The sequence below is a fragment of the Haliotis asinina genome, chromosome 15 (genome assembly GCF_037392515.1).
Source record: "Haliotis asinina isolate JCU_RB_2024 chromosome 15, JCU_Hal_asi_v2, whole genome shotgun sequence".
Lineage (NCBI taxonomy): Eukaryota > Metazoa > Mollusca > Gastropoda > Lepetellida > Haliotidae > Haliotis > Haliotis asinina.
Window position 1 is genome coordinate 19228223 of NC_090294.1, and position 15335 is coordinate 19243557.

General features: G+C 40.4%; 1 protein-coding gene across 1 annotated transcript; it reads right to left on the reverse strand.

Moving 5' to 3' along the window:
* Nucleotides 1–11486: 11486 nt before the first annotated feature.
* Nucleotides 11487–14332, reverse strand: LOC137264906 (uncharacterized). Its single transcript, XM_067800263.1, has 3 exons — nt 14196–14332; nt 12231–12286; nt 11487–11959 (listed from the first exon to the last, which is right to left on the reverse strand). The coding sequence occupies exons 1-3, from the start codon at nt 14330–14332 to the stop codon at nt 11487–11489; spliced, it is 666 nt and encodes a 221-aa protein (XP_067656364.1).
* Nucleotides 14333–15335: the final 1003 nt, after the last annotated feature.

Consider the following 15335-nt stretch of genomic DNA (forward strand, 5'->3'; position numbering starts at 1 on the left):
TTATTTGACTGGAATATTTTTAAAAATATATAATTTCACGAAGAGGTGAAATTACACCATTTTTCATATTTTGACAACTTTCCAGTAGTAGTAGTAGTAGTAGTAGTAGTAGTAGTAGTAAAATGCAACAGGAATTATCGTTTACCGTCTAAGTTCTAATATATTCATCTATAGAAGACACTTTGGAAGATGTTTTGAACATATTGTGAACAATTTCACCCCCGGGTAGATACACATATTACAACTATTCACGGTGTACCCTTTTGTCTTCAGGTGTGATATATAATTACTGTTTCTCTTCATAAACAACAAAGGCATTTTTCAACAATGGACGCAGCACATATGGATACATGTGACAATTACATATCGCACGAGACATATCGCAAGTCGCCATTTCACATTTGTTACGCAATAAGTAGGATTGTGAGGAAAAACATTTTCAAACTCTGTTTTCATGCAAAATAATTCTGCCGAGATTATCCCCATTAGCATTGTCCCTATTCGATGATAACACGCAAGATGTGCTATTTGTATACGACATTTTTAGTTTGGTAATGGCATGAACATATCGAGACGTCACTTTATGCAATCAAATGAAAGTCATAGAAATTAAGTTGTAAGTTTCTTTAGTTACTCGCAACATTTAGAATTACACAATGTATTTGATCGTGCATATTTGGAGTCTTTTCAGAAAAACATATTTTAACATATTTTCCACGAAATGGTCTGTAATGTTTTGACTATCATTCATTTAAGTAAATGAAAATCGTTCACTTGTGTTTCACCTTTCTGTGGAATGGGTAGCTGGTGGTTTTCATTACAATCACTGTTATGACGAACAATACCTGAAAAATTAACGCCCTTTGACCTTTCAAATAGCTAACTAGACTCAATTAGAGATCATTATTCCTCTTCAACGGCGTGTCAATTTCCCTCAAAGGCACAACGCGTGCGATCTCGTAATCAAATTACACGGGGATTGTCGATATCCTAATGAGATGCGCAAGAATAAAAAGCGGTTAGAAGAGCGAGAATGGTCTGTCATGGACTTTGTAATTATCTTGCTATTTATTCTGAATAATGAGCTTCCGCGAAACGAGGTTGCCTACCGATATGAACTCGGGTAGGTACGGGCAGATCGATTGCGCACGCGCAGACAAACAGACACGCCCATTGGTCAACTTCTGTCGTCCCGCGTGAATTGATTTCGTCACATAATTAGGGATTTGTAAAAATCCTCTTCTCTTTATTTAATGAAACAGACAGTCCGAAACAGGAACAAAGAGCGCAGCGTGGTTAGAATAACGTCCTCAATCAGCGTATACTAGCATATGGCCTCGGCCCATGCGCTCGCTAGAGGGCGTTTTTGATGCCATTGGCCCATCTGTCCGTATTCATTTAGTGAGCGCTGCTTACGGCGTATATGTAAACGATACGGCTTATTTGTTATTATAAGACCCGTTATTAGCAGAGGAAATAAATTTCAATTAATCGCCGATCGTTTAAGGAAGGCAATTATTGCTACTTTGTGTTTGCGCAGCGACCAAAGTGTAATGTGACCGATTAACTCACTTCCAGGCGGAATAATCCAAACAGTGATTTACGCTTCGAATTCTTAACGCTTCGAATTCAGGCCAGCAAACCATCTAATGAAACTTTTTACCAGTTCAGCAGTTCCGTGACCAATAAATCAGCTATAGGAGATAGTTTAATCAGTAAGCTGTTCAATTTAAATGGTCTATTACCATTTTATAGCTTTAATACCGTGGTTAGATGCAAATGCCTCACCTGGAGTTGTTGAGCTAAAAATACATGGGCTTGGAACAACATAGAACAAGCAAAGGGCTCGGTACAAGGACAGTAAACTACTGATATAACGAATCAAAACTGATCACTGATTTATATTCGTTATAACAGGAGTTCGTTATAGGCGAGGGTCTGGAACAACGTAGAACAACCAAAACGTATGGTACAGGCCGGGTCAGTACAGTACTGATATAACGAACCCAAACTGATTGCTGATTTATGTCCGTTATAACAAAGTTCGCTATAGGCATGTACACTGAAACATCTGGTGACTTAAACAGTTGGTTATATCTGTCAGTTCGTTGTAAACGTTGTTTATTGGACATGATATACGACGCTTGTAATTGTATTAATGGGATAGGTGAGTTGTTTTCAATGTGTTCTAGACCCAGTTGCAGAATATCAAAGCATGCATGTTTTTTTCGACGTGTAACGCAGTATTTCAGCTAAATTGGTTAGCTTGTTTGTTGTCGTGCTGAGCAATATGGCAGCGGTCTGTAAATAACTGAATTTGAACCAGACAATACAATGATCAAGAGTATGATCACTGGTCTACGCAATCCAGCTATATGACAACGTCGGTGAATATGCAATAAACATCAGTTATAGCGTACATATAGGCTCCTCTAATTTTGGTTGGTTATAACATTTTGTAGGGAATCAAACCCGGATCTTAGCGTGTGACGAGCGAACGCTTTAATATTTAGGCTACTAGACCCCCACCCCCACCCATATACACGTATATACCCATTTGAACCAAAACTGTTCATTACATATTGTATTAATCAGTTGTGGATACAGCTTTTTGAGAATAAGGGAAGGTTATACGGTTGTAACGAACTCAACGGCACCTAGGCTCCTACTAACCGTAGTTCGTTATAAGCATTTGGACTAAAATAAACAGCTTGTGACCGCGTAAACCAATTCGGTATTTATAAGCGCGTTCGTTTTAATAATAGTTTACTCAGAGACCATATCTATTATATGGTCTCTGGTTTACTGTACAGTCTTGAAATGATATCGCATCGATTCACTTCACCAGCGCTGATTCAGATAAATACAGTACGATGACTGCACCAACTAAAGAAGCGAGTCTGAACAAAGGGGGAACTAAGTTACTTCACCCTGGAGTCAAAACAAATGGCTAGTTTTCATCGGAATCCCTCTTTCTCTTGTTGATATGTTTTGTTGCTCTGATCTATGGCGAGGCTTGCATGCCAGTTCCTGGCTATGCAGTTACCGCCCAGGGAAAAAAGTCATTTCTCTCCGGTTCCCCCCAAAAATGTCAAAGAACTTTTTGAACCCTGACAACCTACTCCAGGGTAATGAATTGATCAATGTAGTCTGTACGGGGCTGTAATTACAGAATAACCAACGATCGCGAGCTAAGAGAAATTGCTGACTATCCGTCCTGATTGATTGGATGGCGCTAGTCGGAGTCTTTGGCGATAGATCTTCCAGGAATCATAAAAGAGGACATATTACCCATAATTCAGAGCTGTTCCGGTATTTCTTTATAGGCTGTTCCCTATGTCAATGAGGGTTGTTTTATAATTTAGTACTGTCTGTCGTTGTTGGTTGCCGGAGTGGTTTGTTGAAGCTCTCCTAAACTCGAGTTGAAGCTCTTAACATTACGATTTATTCACGGATGGCTTAGTTATATGGACAGTTGAAAGACATTGTGGAAATAACTACAGATTGTTCAGATATGATGCACACTTACACATACAAAATTGACAATCCCAATGCATTCCAGAATTTTACATAAAGCCACAACTACTATCATCGGTACTATTTTACTTGTTCGATATGAAAAAAAGACACAAGAGAGTGAAATAAATTATCAAAAAGCGCAATGGTGACTTGGCTGTTGTGGCAGAATATCAAGTTAGTGCGTCAACTTAAGATCTGAAATAGTAGCTAAAATTAGCATATACTTGACAATATATGCATCGTTACACACAACGTTTTGAAAACAAAAACAAACATGAAGACGCGTACAGTGGCGGTAAAGTGACAGTGGTATGTATACATAGGAAGAAGTATCACAATCACAAGACTTCACTCGTTTATGTCATGATGCGTGTTAACATAATCGGTTACAAGCCCAACACAACGGTCCGAAATTGCCTTAGTCGGTATACAGCGATAGAAGGCCGATTCCAAGAACGCAAAGCAGCTTGGGGTCAAGTTCGACGTCACTGGAATTGAGGTCATGGAGAAAGATACACTGGTTTGGCAAAAATCTCAATGGACAACAGTACATTACTGAAATCCTCAAACGAGTGGTTGTACCACATTTCCACGCCCATCCTCTGAACACAGAGCATGCAAGTGCCGTTGGTGATTTCTTACGTCAGGAGGTGCTAGCACCTCTATGTTGCCCCGTCAAGAGCTCGAGTCTATATCTCAATCCCATAGATCATATTTGGGCATTATAGGTCGCATAATAACTGTGATTCTCTAGTACCAAATTTTGATCTACTGGAACAAACCCACCATCACGAATGGAACGCAATACCTCAATGTCAAATTCAACGTTTGATACGGTCAGTGAGGAGGAGGGCCATTGATGCTAATACTGATGGCGGGCGTTACATCAGATATTGACGATGTGCTCGGGGTTTTTATTATTATTTTGTTTTTGTTACACACACGCACAGAATCTTGAAAATGACTGTGAATAAAGTATAGAATTTCGTCTTTTTTTTCCCGTGAGCTAAAGTGAGGTTTTGATAAGTTCCTTCCTATGGTAGATGGTAAATATTAATCCTATGAAATGTATGCGATACAGGACAAATTTTATGGATAGCAACTTCTAGAGTTTATTTTCACGACGTTTCGGGGTTTACCCTAGCCCCTTCACTAGGTTCAGTTCAGACATTTGTCGTGTATTACTACGTCAACTTCTAAATGCCTTTGAAGAATAACGTATGAGATGTGACGATATTTTATGTGTGCGTGAATATTTTCTTTATAGTTCTTATTTTCTATCAGGATGTTCTGGTTATAGTTGTATGAACCGCCATATAGCTGGAATATTTCTGGGTGTGGCGTAACACCAAACCCACTACTTGTATGAAGCAGATTTACACAAATATATTCGAATTAAGATTTCCTTTTGGTGATATATCGAAGAAATTGTCTCGCAAATCATAAAGGTAAAGACATTTTTTAATCTGCTCACATTCCATTCTGAAAGAAAACATTTTGTACATACAGTATGGAGTTTATCAACTAACGCAGTATTGATTGACTCGCGGAGTCTATAGATCTACCGCAAGGCCTAGAGTATCGAAGCCCTCTTAACGCAAAGACAGTCGTAAGTGTCATACATTAACATTGCCTTAAGACTATCTTAGCGCTATGAGAGCTTCGAAAATCTAGGCCCAGAAACATTTTCCCCTGAAACATTTGAACAATCACCTTTCTTGTGACTTGTCTGAAGTGACCTCTCATCGGACATTCTACATTAAAGTTTTACTTATACCAGTAGACTTGACAATGAACGACGTTTCACTCATTGCAGTCTACACCCAGCTGAAAAAGATTTGTCCTTGAACGTTTTAGTCATATTCTTGGACCGCATGTTTTGTAAATGAACTGCAACGGCAAAGGTCAAAGAAACCTGTCGTAAGTCAATTTTAAAGTATGAGAGCTACGATAATCGACAAAGAACTCGTGGGGCTACGACTTAAGTACGTCTATCGTAAAGTATTTAAGTTACGATAATCTTACGATCGAATTTCTTTGTATAACATCATCCAAGGCTCAGGGAATATAATTTCGAAGCTCTCTTAGCACTACGATAGTCGTAAGTGCCATACGTTAACATTAACATACGATTATCGAAGCACTATGTCACTGACGACTATCTTAGCGTTAAGAGAGCTTCGAAAATCTAAGCCTTGGCCCTCGTTCCTCAAAGCGATCGTAGTCGCTCCAACATTTCAACATAGACTTACGACATTAGTAACACCACGATCGCCTTGAGGAACAGAGCCTTGTTTTACACAAGAAGTATATTCGCGCTACTGCTGTCGTAAGTTTATGCCAAAGTATGAGAGTTACGATAACTTTAACGCTGCGATCACTATGTGAGGCGGGGGCCTAGGGACGACGATACATAGCGAGCCAATGCCATCAGTGGGATGGAGGTGATATATTCTCACCCGGGTCCCAAAGGAGTTCGTCCTTTTGTCACAGATTACATATTGCTGAATGTGGCCTCACTTAATGTTATTTTTTGGCTAGATTGCGCAAAACCTCGTCTAGAAATTCTGAAAAAAAGACTCCGTTGCTACTGAAATTAAATCAGGAAACAGTCGTGGACATTTATTGTATACCAAGGACAGGTCGCAGAGGGAACAAAGACAATTTTTTAAAAGCAACCATATGAAAAAAACTTCCTGGTCTGAATAAGTGGTTATTGAAATGTGAAGGGGACGTTTTGTGAACAAAAAGGGATATCGATGCTTGGGAAGACTGACATATTCGTTCGAAGTATCAGTAAGTAGAATGTTTTTTCAATCTTTTATTAAGATTTCATTTTATATTGATGTGAATAAGAGCATGTAAGAATCTAGAAAGAATGGGTTCGCAAAAGGGGAAATTGTTTGTTTACATATATGATAGTTTCCTTTGTTCTTTTCAATGCCTGGGGATATAATGTCACCACGTCAGCATTTTGTAACTAAATGTTGGAAATAAAAGGATCAAACATGGCTTGAATGTGATAGGTGCACACATGGTGCGTCGTACTCAGTTGTATTCTAGCTATATAGCGGCGATTAGTAAATACCGAGCCTGGAAGATACAATCCAGTGATCAACAGCATGAGCATCCACCTACGTAACACGATTTTGACTCTCAATTAGGCGATCTTGACACAAATGGAACACGATATATCCACACACAACGGGTTTGTGGTCGAAGCAAGCCATCACGTGGGTTGATCTTGTAAAGAAGATATTTACAAATGACGTTTTCTTTTTAGAAGCCATTGCTCTGAAACATGTTCTCCAAATCAAACAGTCTATGAAAGTGAATACTCCCGCGAATGCATATAGGGTGTGCAAATTTACAAGCGTTGGTCAATCATACAGCTTGCTTCGACATTGTACCCGTGAATCGAACCAGGGTGTTCAATGTGAGGAACGGACGCTTTAAACCACTAGGCTATCACACCTCCCCTCTAATGTCGGATAGACCCCCATGTCTGTGAGGTGGAATGTATTCTCTAAAACATAAAGTACTGATAACAATACCCGTTATACCTGCCACGATATCCCCCAAACTGTAACAATATAATGTGTCTGATAATGATAGAAATGATAAGATAAATTGGGCTACAAATGTGAGAAATTAGCCTGAAACGTGAATTTTGATATGCTTCTAAACTTGGGTGTATCAGCTTCCTAGATGTATTTATTAAATCTCTAACGCAAAGGCTAAACGATATGTTTTTGAAACTCTGGACTGCCTCGCTAACTCTGTCACCCAAACCCTCAGTTTATAGCACTTTTTTAACCAGTTATTTTAGCAGAGCTTTATGTCTTTAATGATAACATTTTGAAGTTTAGGACAGCAATCGCACGAGTAGGATGGGCATCCCTTTTATAATAAGATATGTAATCAGGAATCAGTCTACGAAGAAACAGTCTGTATGTTTTGTGAGTTATCGCGTGATAGAAGATGACAATCATTTTATATTGGTTTGTCCGTATTTTCAAAAATATAAGAATGTGATATATTCCCCCATTTTACCGCATCAGTCATTGTGAATACAAATTTAACTTAATGTTGATAGCAACAAATCTACAAACTTTTAAAAATCTATTGACATATATCTATCATGGGTTCAACAACAGAAAAGCTGTTTTAAATATTATCTGACTTAACACTCTTGTATTGTATGAGGCCTATGACCTCTTCAGTACTCTGATTAAAAGATATTGAGGAATACGATCTACTAACGTCGCAAAGAGGTCATAAAAACGACAACTAAACAAATCTGTCTGTTGTTGATAATTATTTTTATTTCGAACGGAGTTCTATATTTTTCGCATTTCCAGAGCTCAGAGGAAAATTATAGTGTAGGCGGTCATTTTACGAATGCTTCACAGAATTGCAACTTCATCGCTACGTAGTTGGCGCAGTGAAAAACGGGTTCATTTGTTTCAGTGGATATATTTAGTTAGTTTACTGGTTCTTCACGTGGTTTCCTAGTTCGTTTTTTACAGGATATTCTAGGGGTCTTACTTTCAGAGGTTTGGTTTGGCTGGTCTGTATGTCATTTTTTTATTTTTTTTTGTTGTGGGGGTGTTTTTGGTGTTTGAATTTGTATTAGTTTTTATCTTATTTACTTCAATTTATTCTTCTGTTTCAGAGATTGGGAGGGTTGGATTATCGGTTGGATTATCGGTTGGATTTAAGCATATCGAAATGATTGTCGGAATTTTGATCCATGTCAGAAGAAGTCGTCAATGTGTTTAAGTAATTGTCCGTTCAATAACCATCTAAATACACTCTCTGTACACGTAGGGGAAGTGGGGTAGCCCAGTGGTAAAGCGTTTGTTCGCTAAGTCGAAGTCCTGCGTCCGATTCACCACGTATGTACAATGTGTGAAGCCCATTTCTGGTGTCCCCCGCCGTGATATTGTTGGAATAAAGCTAAAAGCGACGTAAAACCTTCCTCACTCACTCACTCACTCACTCGGTACTGTTTGCTTGAAACTTCCATTATATTTATATAGGTTGATCCCAAACCGAAAACTCACGTTAAAGTGAAAAAAAATATGTTATTAACATTTGAATATATTGTAATTAGAACCATATGTGGATCTGTCTCCGTGTAATAGAAATAATAACTATCTGTTTTAACATTCCTGTTTAGAGTACCAGGAGTTTCTTGTACATTTAAATAAATTACATCCATATTGTTTTAGTGTTTAGGAGTCCATCTGTTTGAATATCTCTTTACACGATACATAAAGCCACAACAAAGACGAACACATCCAGTCCACAACTCACGTTCTGAGTGTTCGCATATACCTAGTTCTGTGGAACGTTAAAACACCATTGCTTTTTTATTTAATGTTTCAATTTAATGTTATGCATTATGCGATAACTTACGACAGACCTTAGTTTTAAAGACCTGCAATAGTTTGTCATGCGTGTGAAAGAATTTGGCAGTAGATGTAGTGCCTGATGTTGCGGGAAAATAGCTAAAAACGGCGAAAAACTAAAGTCCCTCTCTCCTTTCGCATACGACTTGACGTTTGATCATAGATATTTTATGTACGCTTCAGTGTTAGCGTTACGCTATCAGAATGTGTGATCTGTATGTCATGTCACAATGTTCCCAATGTGGACATATAACTGCAGACATGTGATAAAAAAACCCAAACAGTTTTACCCCAGCGGTAGCGGTGGAATAACTTAATGATTGAACAGACAGCTCGATTCTCCACTGGGGTAGTTTGTGTGAAGCCCATTTCTGGCGTCGCCCGCTGTGATGTTGCTGGAATACCTCTAAAGGCGACGGAAACCCATATTCACTCACTCACTCACTCTTATCCTAACACAAAAAGGTTCCTTGATATCTCGTCATCTTACACCTATATTATCCGAAGCAAAGCAAACCAAAGAGGGTCATTAAAACATATTTTCATATTATCCAAACCTAAATATTTCATAAAAACATTCTTGCCATTTTTAAATTACATTTATTTTATCGGCCCCCGCTGTCTCGCTTATTGAGGTTGGTGATGAGAAACATAAAATATATGCACAACATTATATGGTCAGTTGGATGGTGGCGGCGGATACAGGTTTTTGAGAAGGGTAGAGGTTTGGGTAGGGGTTGGTGGGGTGCACGCTGTTGTAATGAGAAAAGGGGGTGCACACTTCATTTGCACGGCCATTCATTTAAGAGTCATTTAACACAATTTCAGGGGGAAAAGAGAGGTGAGCACCCCTCACACCCACAACTACACCCATAACCACACCCCACACACCCCTGGACCCGCCTGTGGAGATTTGCCGATTTTCAAGGCAGTTACCCCATCGGAAGAAGAAGAAGAAGAAGAAAAAGAAGAAGGAGGAGGAGGAGCAGTGTTAGTGCCCACATTCGTGGTAACGGGCAACATTGAGAGAAGAGGTATAAAATGTCCAATACTGAATTGTCTCCCCTTTAGCACTCACCCTTCGTGAACACATCGCTTCCTCCATGTGTTGGACTAACGCTGCGTCTCTGAACAGTTCCAGAAGGATCAGTAATAAGTGTCCGCCTTCATGGTAAGGTGCAACAGTGTCAGAAGCGGCATAAAATGTCAAATATTGAATTGCCTCCCCTCTACCATTCATTCTCTGTGAACACATCGCGTTCCCTGTTTGTCAAAAGAGCCCTCCTGCTTTGTGAAGTCAGGTGAAATTGGGTTTAACGCCCTACTTGAGAATATTTCGCTCATATGATCGTGTGTATGTGTGGCTGCTTGTATTATAATGCCCAGACTTCAGATGGTTTTATAGTGCTAGCCCACTGAGATGCCATGCCACAATTATGAATATCCCAACTCATTGCATTGACTCCAAGCCGACCAGTCCGCGTTGTACCCATAATGCCGAGTGCCGGATACGTGCAAACAAGTACCATCTTTTTAACGTCTTTCGGTATGACGCAGGCGCACTATACCACAGAAGAGGTCTTTACTTTGTGAGTGAGATTTCGGGCCCGATACGCGAATGCTTAAACCGTAAGGCTACACAGCACAGCACAAAGTTATCTTAAACATTTAACTTTCGTTTTTATGGGGATATATTGTCAGCTTTCGTTTTTATGGGGATATTTTGTCAATCTTTACATACAAAAATATTCAATTCCCTTGAAACAGGTAACATTATTTGCTATTTGAATTTGAATGTCCTTAAATTTTCCTGCACGCAAAAACATAATCAGTAATTAAAATCAACAGTAGATTTTGACTAAGGATGCGTATTAAAAAGAACTGGAGATATTTTAATATTTCCAAAAATTTATTTCAACTTATCATAAGGAAAGTAACAAACATTTTGAAAATAAACAATTATTTTTTATCCATTATTTCGAAATCCAGGTAGACACATTGTAGTCCTCACCTCCTTGTCTAAACACCTGAGCGACTCACAGGCAGGTAGACTGTCCACGCTTTGCTTGCGGTCTATACATTAGGCCTTGATGTCAGTGGTCAGCAAATATTGTGCTTCCTGGCAACTGACACGCCACTGTAATCTTTGACCATTACTCCGTCTACTCACTTTTTGTCTCGACCTGCACCAAATATTCCACATCTCAATACTGAATTCACATCTTACGAAAACCATATCCGCATCCACAACAAAATAAAATCCTCATTCGCATCAGAAAACACATCCGCTTCTACATCCATGGGCCATACCCACATCTGCATGGCATGGGCCACGCTCACATACACATCAATACATCAGTGTGCTACTTAGATACCCATGGACCACACCCACACCCATATCGTTTGGGCACATCCACATCCATGTGCCCCACCCGCATCAAAATGAGCACACTATCCACTGTCCGTATCCATGTGGACACAGACACGTACCCCAGACATTGGTAACAACCACTCCTCATCCACACTCTCCTGGCACACGAACATGTTGGACACTTAATCTGTGTTGTCTCGCAACCTCCCGGCACGGACGAGCCTCTTGCGAGATCGCTGTACTCTCCTCAGGGTTGCTGGCATGGCGGGGACGTCAATCTCCTCGTCAGAAAACATCGTGGCGGCGTCGCCCCTCCCCCAGGAGCCATACACATAGGTCTCAAGGTCAGGGTAACTGGCGTCGCTCTCTTCATCAGATACGTCGTCGTCATCATCATCATCATCATCATCATCATCATCATCAGAGTTTTCACCGACGTCATCACTATCATCATCATGGTTGACACCATCACCATCTTCGTGGTCGACGTCATTATTCCCCATCCCATGATCCTCCTCCACACCGTCCTCGTTCTGGAAGAGCCGTCTGGTGATGGACTTGCCATACTTCCTCCAGGTCAGATATGAGACGCCCCCGACAGTGGCAGCAGCACCGGCATACAACAACATCTTCTGTACCAAACCATCCTTCAGCTCTGAAAGTAACGAATTTCAGGGCTATTCTACACTGCGGAATTTTGAATCGTTCTAGAACCAGAGTATAATAATTATTCTTTGTTTCTTTCTGTTTTCAATATGTACGCAAAAACCTTCTGTACCAAAAGAACTTTCAACTCTAGATGTAATGAATCCTCGGTCGTAGCCTTTGTTTCCTAATACAACAACGCGATTAATGTATCTTCCAGTATTATTTTCCAGTATTATATATTCACATACACACTCGTTCGTGAAAACAAAAGTAATCACCTCCTTTTACGTGTCTTGCTAATTCCACGAATGCTGTAGAAATATCCACTGTCGAACTGAAAACAGAACAGCCCAGTAGATAATTATATGAAACAGACCGGTAGAAAAGGTAGTTTAACTAGGAATACGTGTATGGATAGATTGGGTTCCATAATACGAACAAGGTGAGGAAAATCCATTCCGTCTCACAGGTGACGTTTTGTATATGTAGACTGAGTCAAACACTTCCACGTGGAAGTGAGACTTTTTTAGAATACAGAAATCACCCATTGTCTGAAGTGCCGAAACTAAACTGTATTTGACCACTGGTCTTTTATTACCTGGTTTCCACATTTTTTCTACTCATATGCATGCCCTGGGGCCTCATTCACTAAACGATCTTTCGTTAATACGGGGTATATGGTCCCTTTCTGAAACGACACCCTGGTGTTCGAGCATCTGATACAACATCAGGTTGGTTAGCAGGGCCACATGGTTGGTTGTTGTTTAATGTCGCATTCAGCAATATTTCAGCTACTTGGCGGCGGTCTGTGAATGCTTCGATCTGAATCAGACGATCCAGTGAACAACGGTATGAGCATCGATCTACGCAATTGGGATACGATGTAGAACATGAGGAGTGGATTGGGTTTAACGCCGAACTGTTTCGGCTATAATCACGGCATATCAACTTAATGTGCGGAGAAGACCGAATGTGACGTATTTCTGTGGGAAGAAGACTGGAGGTGATGTAGGTCTGTGGGAAGAAGACTGGATGTGATGTGTGTCAGTGGGAAGAAGACTGGATGTGATGTAGGTCTGTGGGAGGAAGACTGGATGTGATGTGGGTCTGTGGGAAGAAGACTGGATGTGATGTGTGTCTGTGGGAAGAAAACTGGATGTGATGTGTGTCTGTGGGAAGAAGACTGGATGTGATGTATGTCAGTGGGAAGAAAACTGGATGTGATGTGGGTCTGTGGGAAGAAGACTGGATGTGATGTGGGTCTGTGGGAAGAAGACTGGATGTGATGTGTGTCTGTGGGAAGAAAACTGGATGTGATGTGTGTCTGTGGGAAGAAGACTGGATGTGATGTGTGTCAGTGGGAAGAAAACTGGATGTGATGTGGGTCTGTGGGAAGAAGACTGGATGTAATGTGTGTCTGTGGGAAGAAGACTGGATGTGATGTAGGTCTGGGGGAAGTAGACTGGATGTGATGTAGGTCTGTGGGAGGAAGACTGGATGTGATGTGGGTCTGTGGGAAGAAGACTGGATGTAATGTGTGTCTGTGGGAAGAAAACTGAATGTGATGTAGGTCTGTGGGAAGAAGACTGGATGTGATGTGTGTCAGTGGGAAGAAGACTGGATGTGATGTAGGTCTGTGGGAAGAAGACTGGATGTGATGTGGGTCCGTGGGAAGAAGACTGGATGTGTAGAGGTCTTAGAGGCTAACCACTTTGGTGAAACCGATGAGCAGGGGCGTGTTGCTGACAATCCAGACTAAATAATCAGAGCGAACAGGGATTCGAACCCGCAATCGTGGTTTCTTGTAGGATAAAGGGGACGCAACTCTAAACAACGAATCGCGGAGTTTTAGACGAATGGGACGCTTTTAAAGGGCAAATGGATTCAGTAATTGCCATCGCTGGCGATGGATTAGGTCTTTCTGGCTCTTCATATATGTTTTATAAAAACGTCTTTCTTATTATGTAAAGATTGATTTGCATAAACTCCCGAATAACTATTAAATCAAATGTGAAAAATGATCTAAATTAACATTAAGTTGCTATCAGGGACCCGTTATCAGAAAGGAAATTTGAACTTCTTTTCCACCTGAAATACAATAGTGTTGGAACATATATACGAACATATATCAATGTTCTTGGGGGGAATAAGGTGTTATTCTGTGTCAAAATTTAGGATATGGGTGCCACTAATATACACTAATGTTTGATTACACCAATAAGAATACAACCACTAAATCATACCTTGAACCGACGGGCAAATGGTCTGTGTGACTGTTGACTTCCATTATGGTTTTGATGTCCGCCCCTGAACGGCAGAACTTTAGAAATGTCGCGGATCCGACCGCGGCTGCGGTGGTGAGACGCGGAACCCAACTCATCTTTGTGGCTTTGTCCAAGAGGAATGACTCTCAGGAGCGATTGTTGTTACGTAATTGCCACGTGATGTGACTGTGACGTCACGTAGATTATGACGTCGTCTACACTGCGAACTCTCGGCTACCCGCGATACGTAGAGAACATACACTGAGATGTTACAAAGACACCAGAGAGTTTATGGCAAATAACATTTGACATATGAAAAGCGTAAGTAAAATATGCTTTGGGGATCAGTTCAGTAAATAAGGTTTTACGCCCCCTTTAACAATATTCCATCAATATCAAGGTTGAGGACACAGGAAATGGGCTTCAAGCGTGAAGAGCGAACCCGGCTCTTCTGTGTGAAGAGCGAACGCTTTCACCACCTGGCTACCCCTACCCCAACGAGACACAGTAATAGATTGTTGTCCAGTTAAAAATCGTAAATAATTTTGATGCATGTGAAGTATAGTGTTCCATGTGAGAAGCTACAGATTTCAGAAGAACTAAGGCTACCTGCATGTCATTTGGTGGAACAAATGTATGTGATTCAGTGCTTCGTGTTTGTTTCAGTGAAAATAGATTTCACCCAATGCTGGTCGAACGGACCCATGGGATTGGGTTGAGCTGAATGCCTCAGATTGTCTCGTTGGGGAACATTAATGCATCGAATGACATAAAATCAATGTTCACGACAAAGAAGTAAATTATGGACTCAGTAACTGAGAGACACTATTTAGAACAGTTACATTTAGAAACAAGAAAAAATACACTCGCTAAATGGCTCAAAGAATGCGACGGTGGTGCACTTCAAAAGAACACATCAGATAATATACTCTAGCGGAAAACGCATATGTGCATTTTCACGAATTTATCAGGCAACTATAAAGTGAGATCACATATATAATTAGTGATCGGTTTCATCCAATTTCGCATTAAGATCAAATGGTTGCTAGCATGTATTGCGTACACAAACATCACTAAGTGAAGGCGTCTGTTTCCATTTGGGCGTTGGCTTAAGTATCA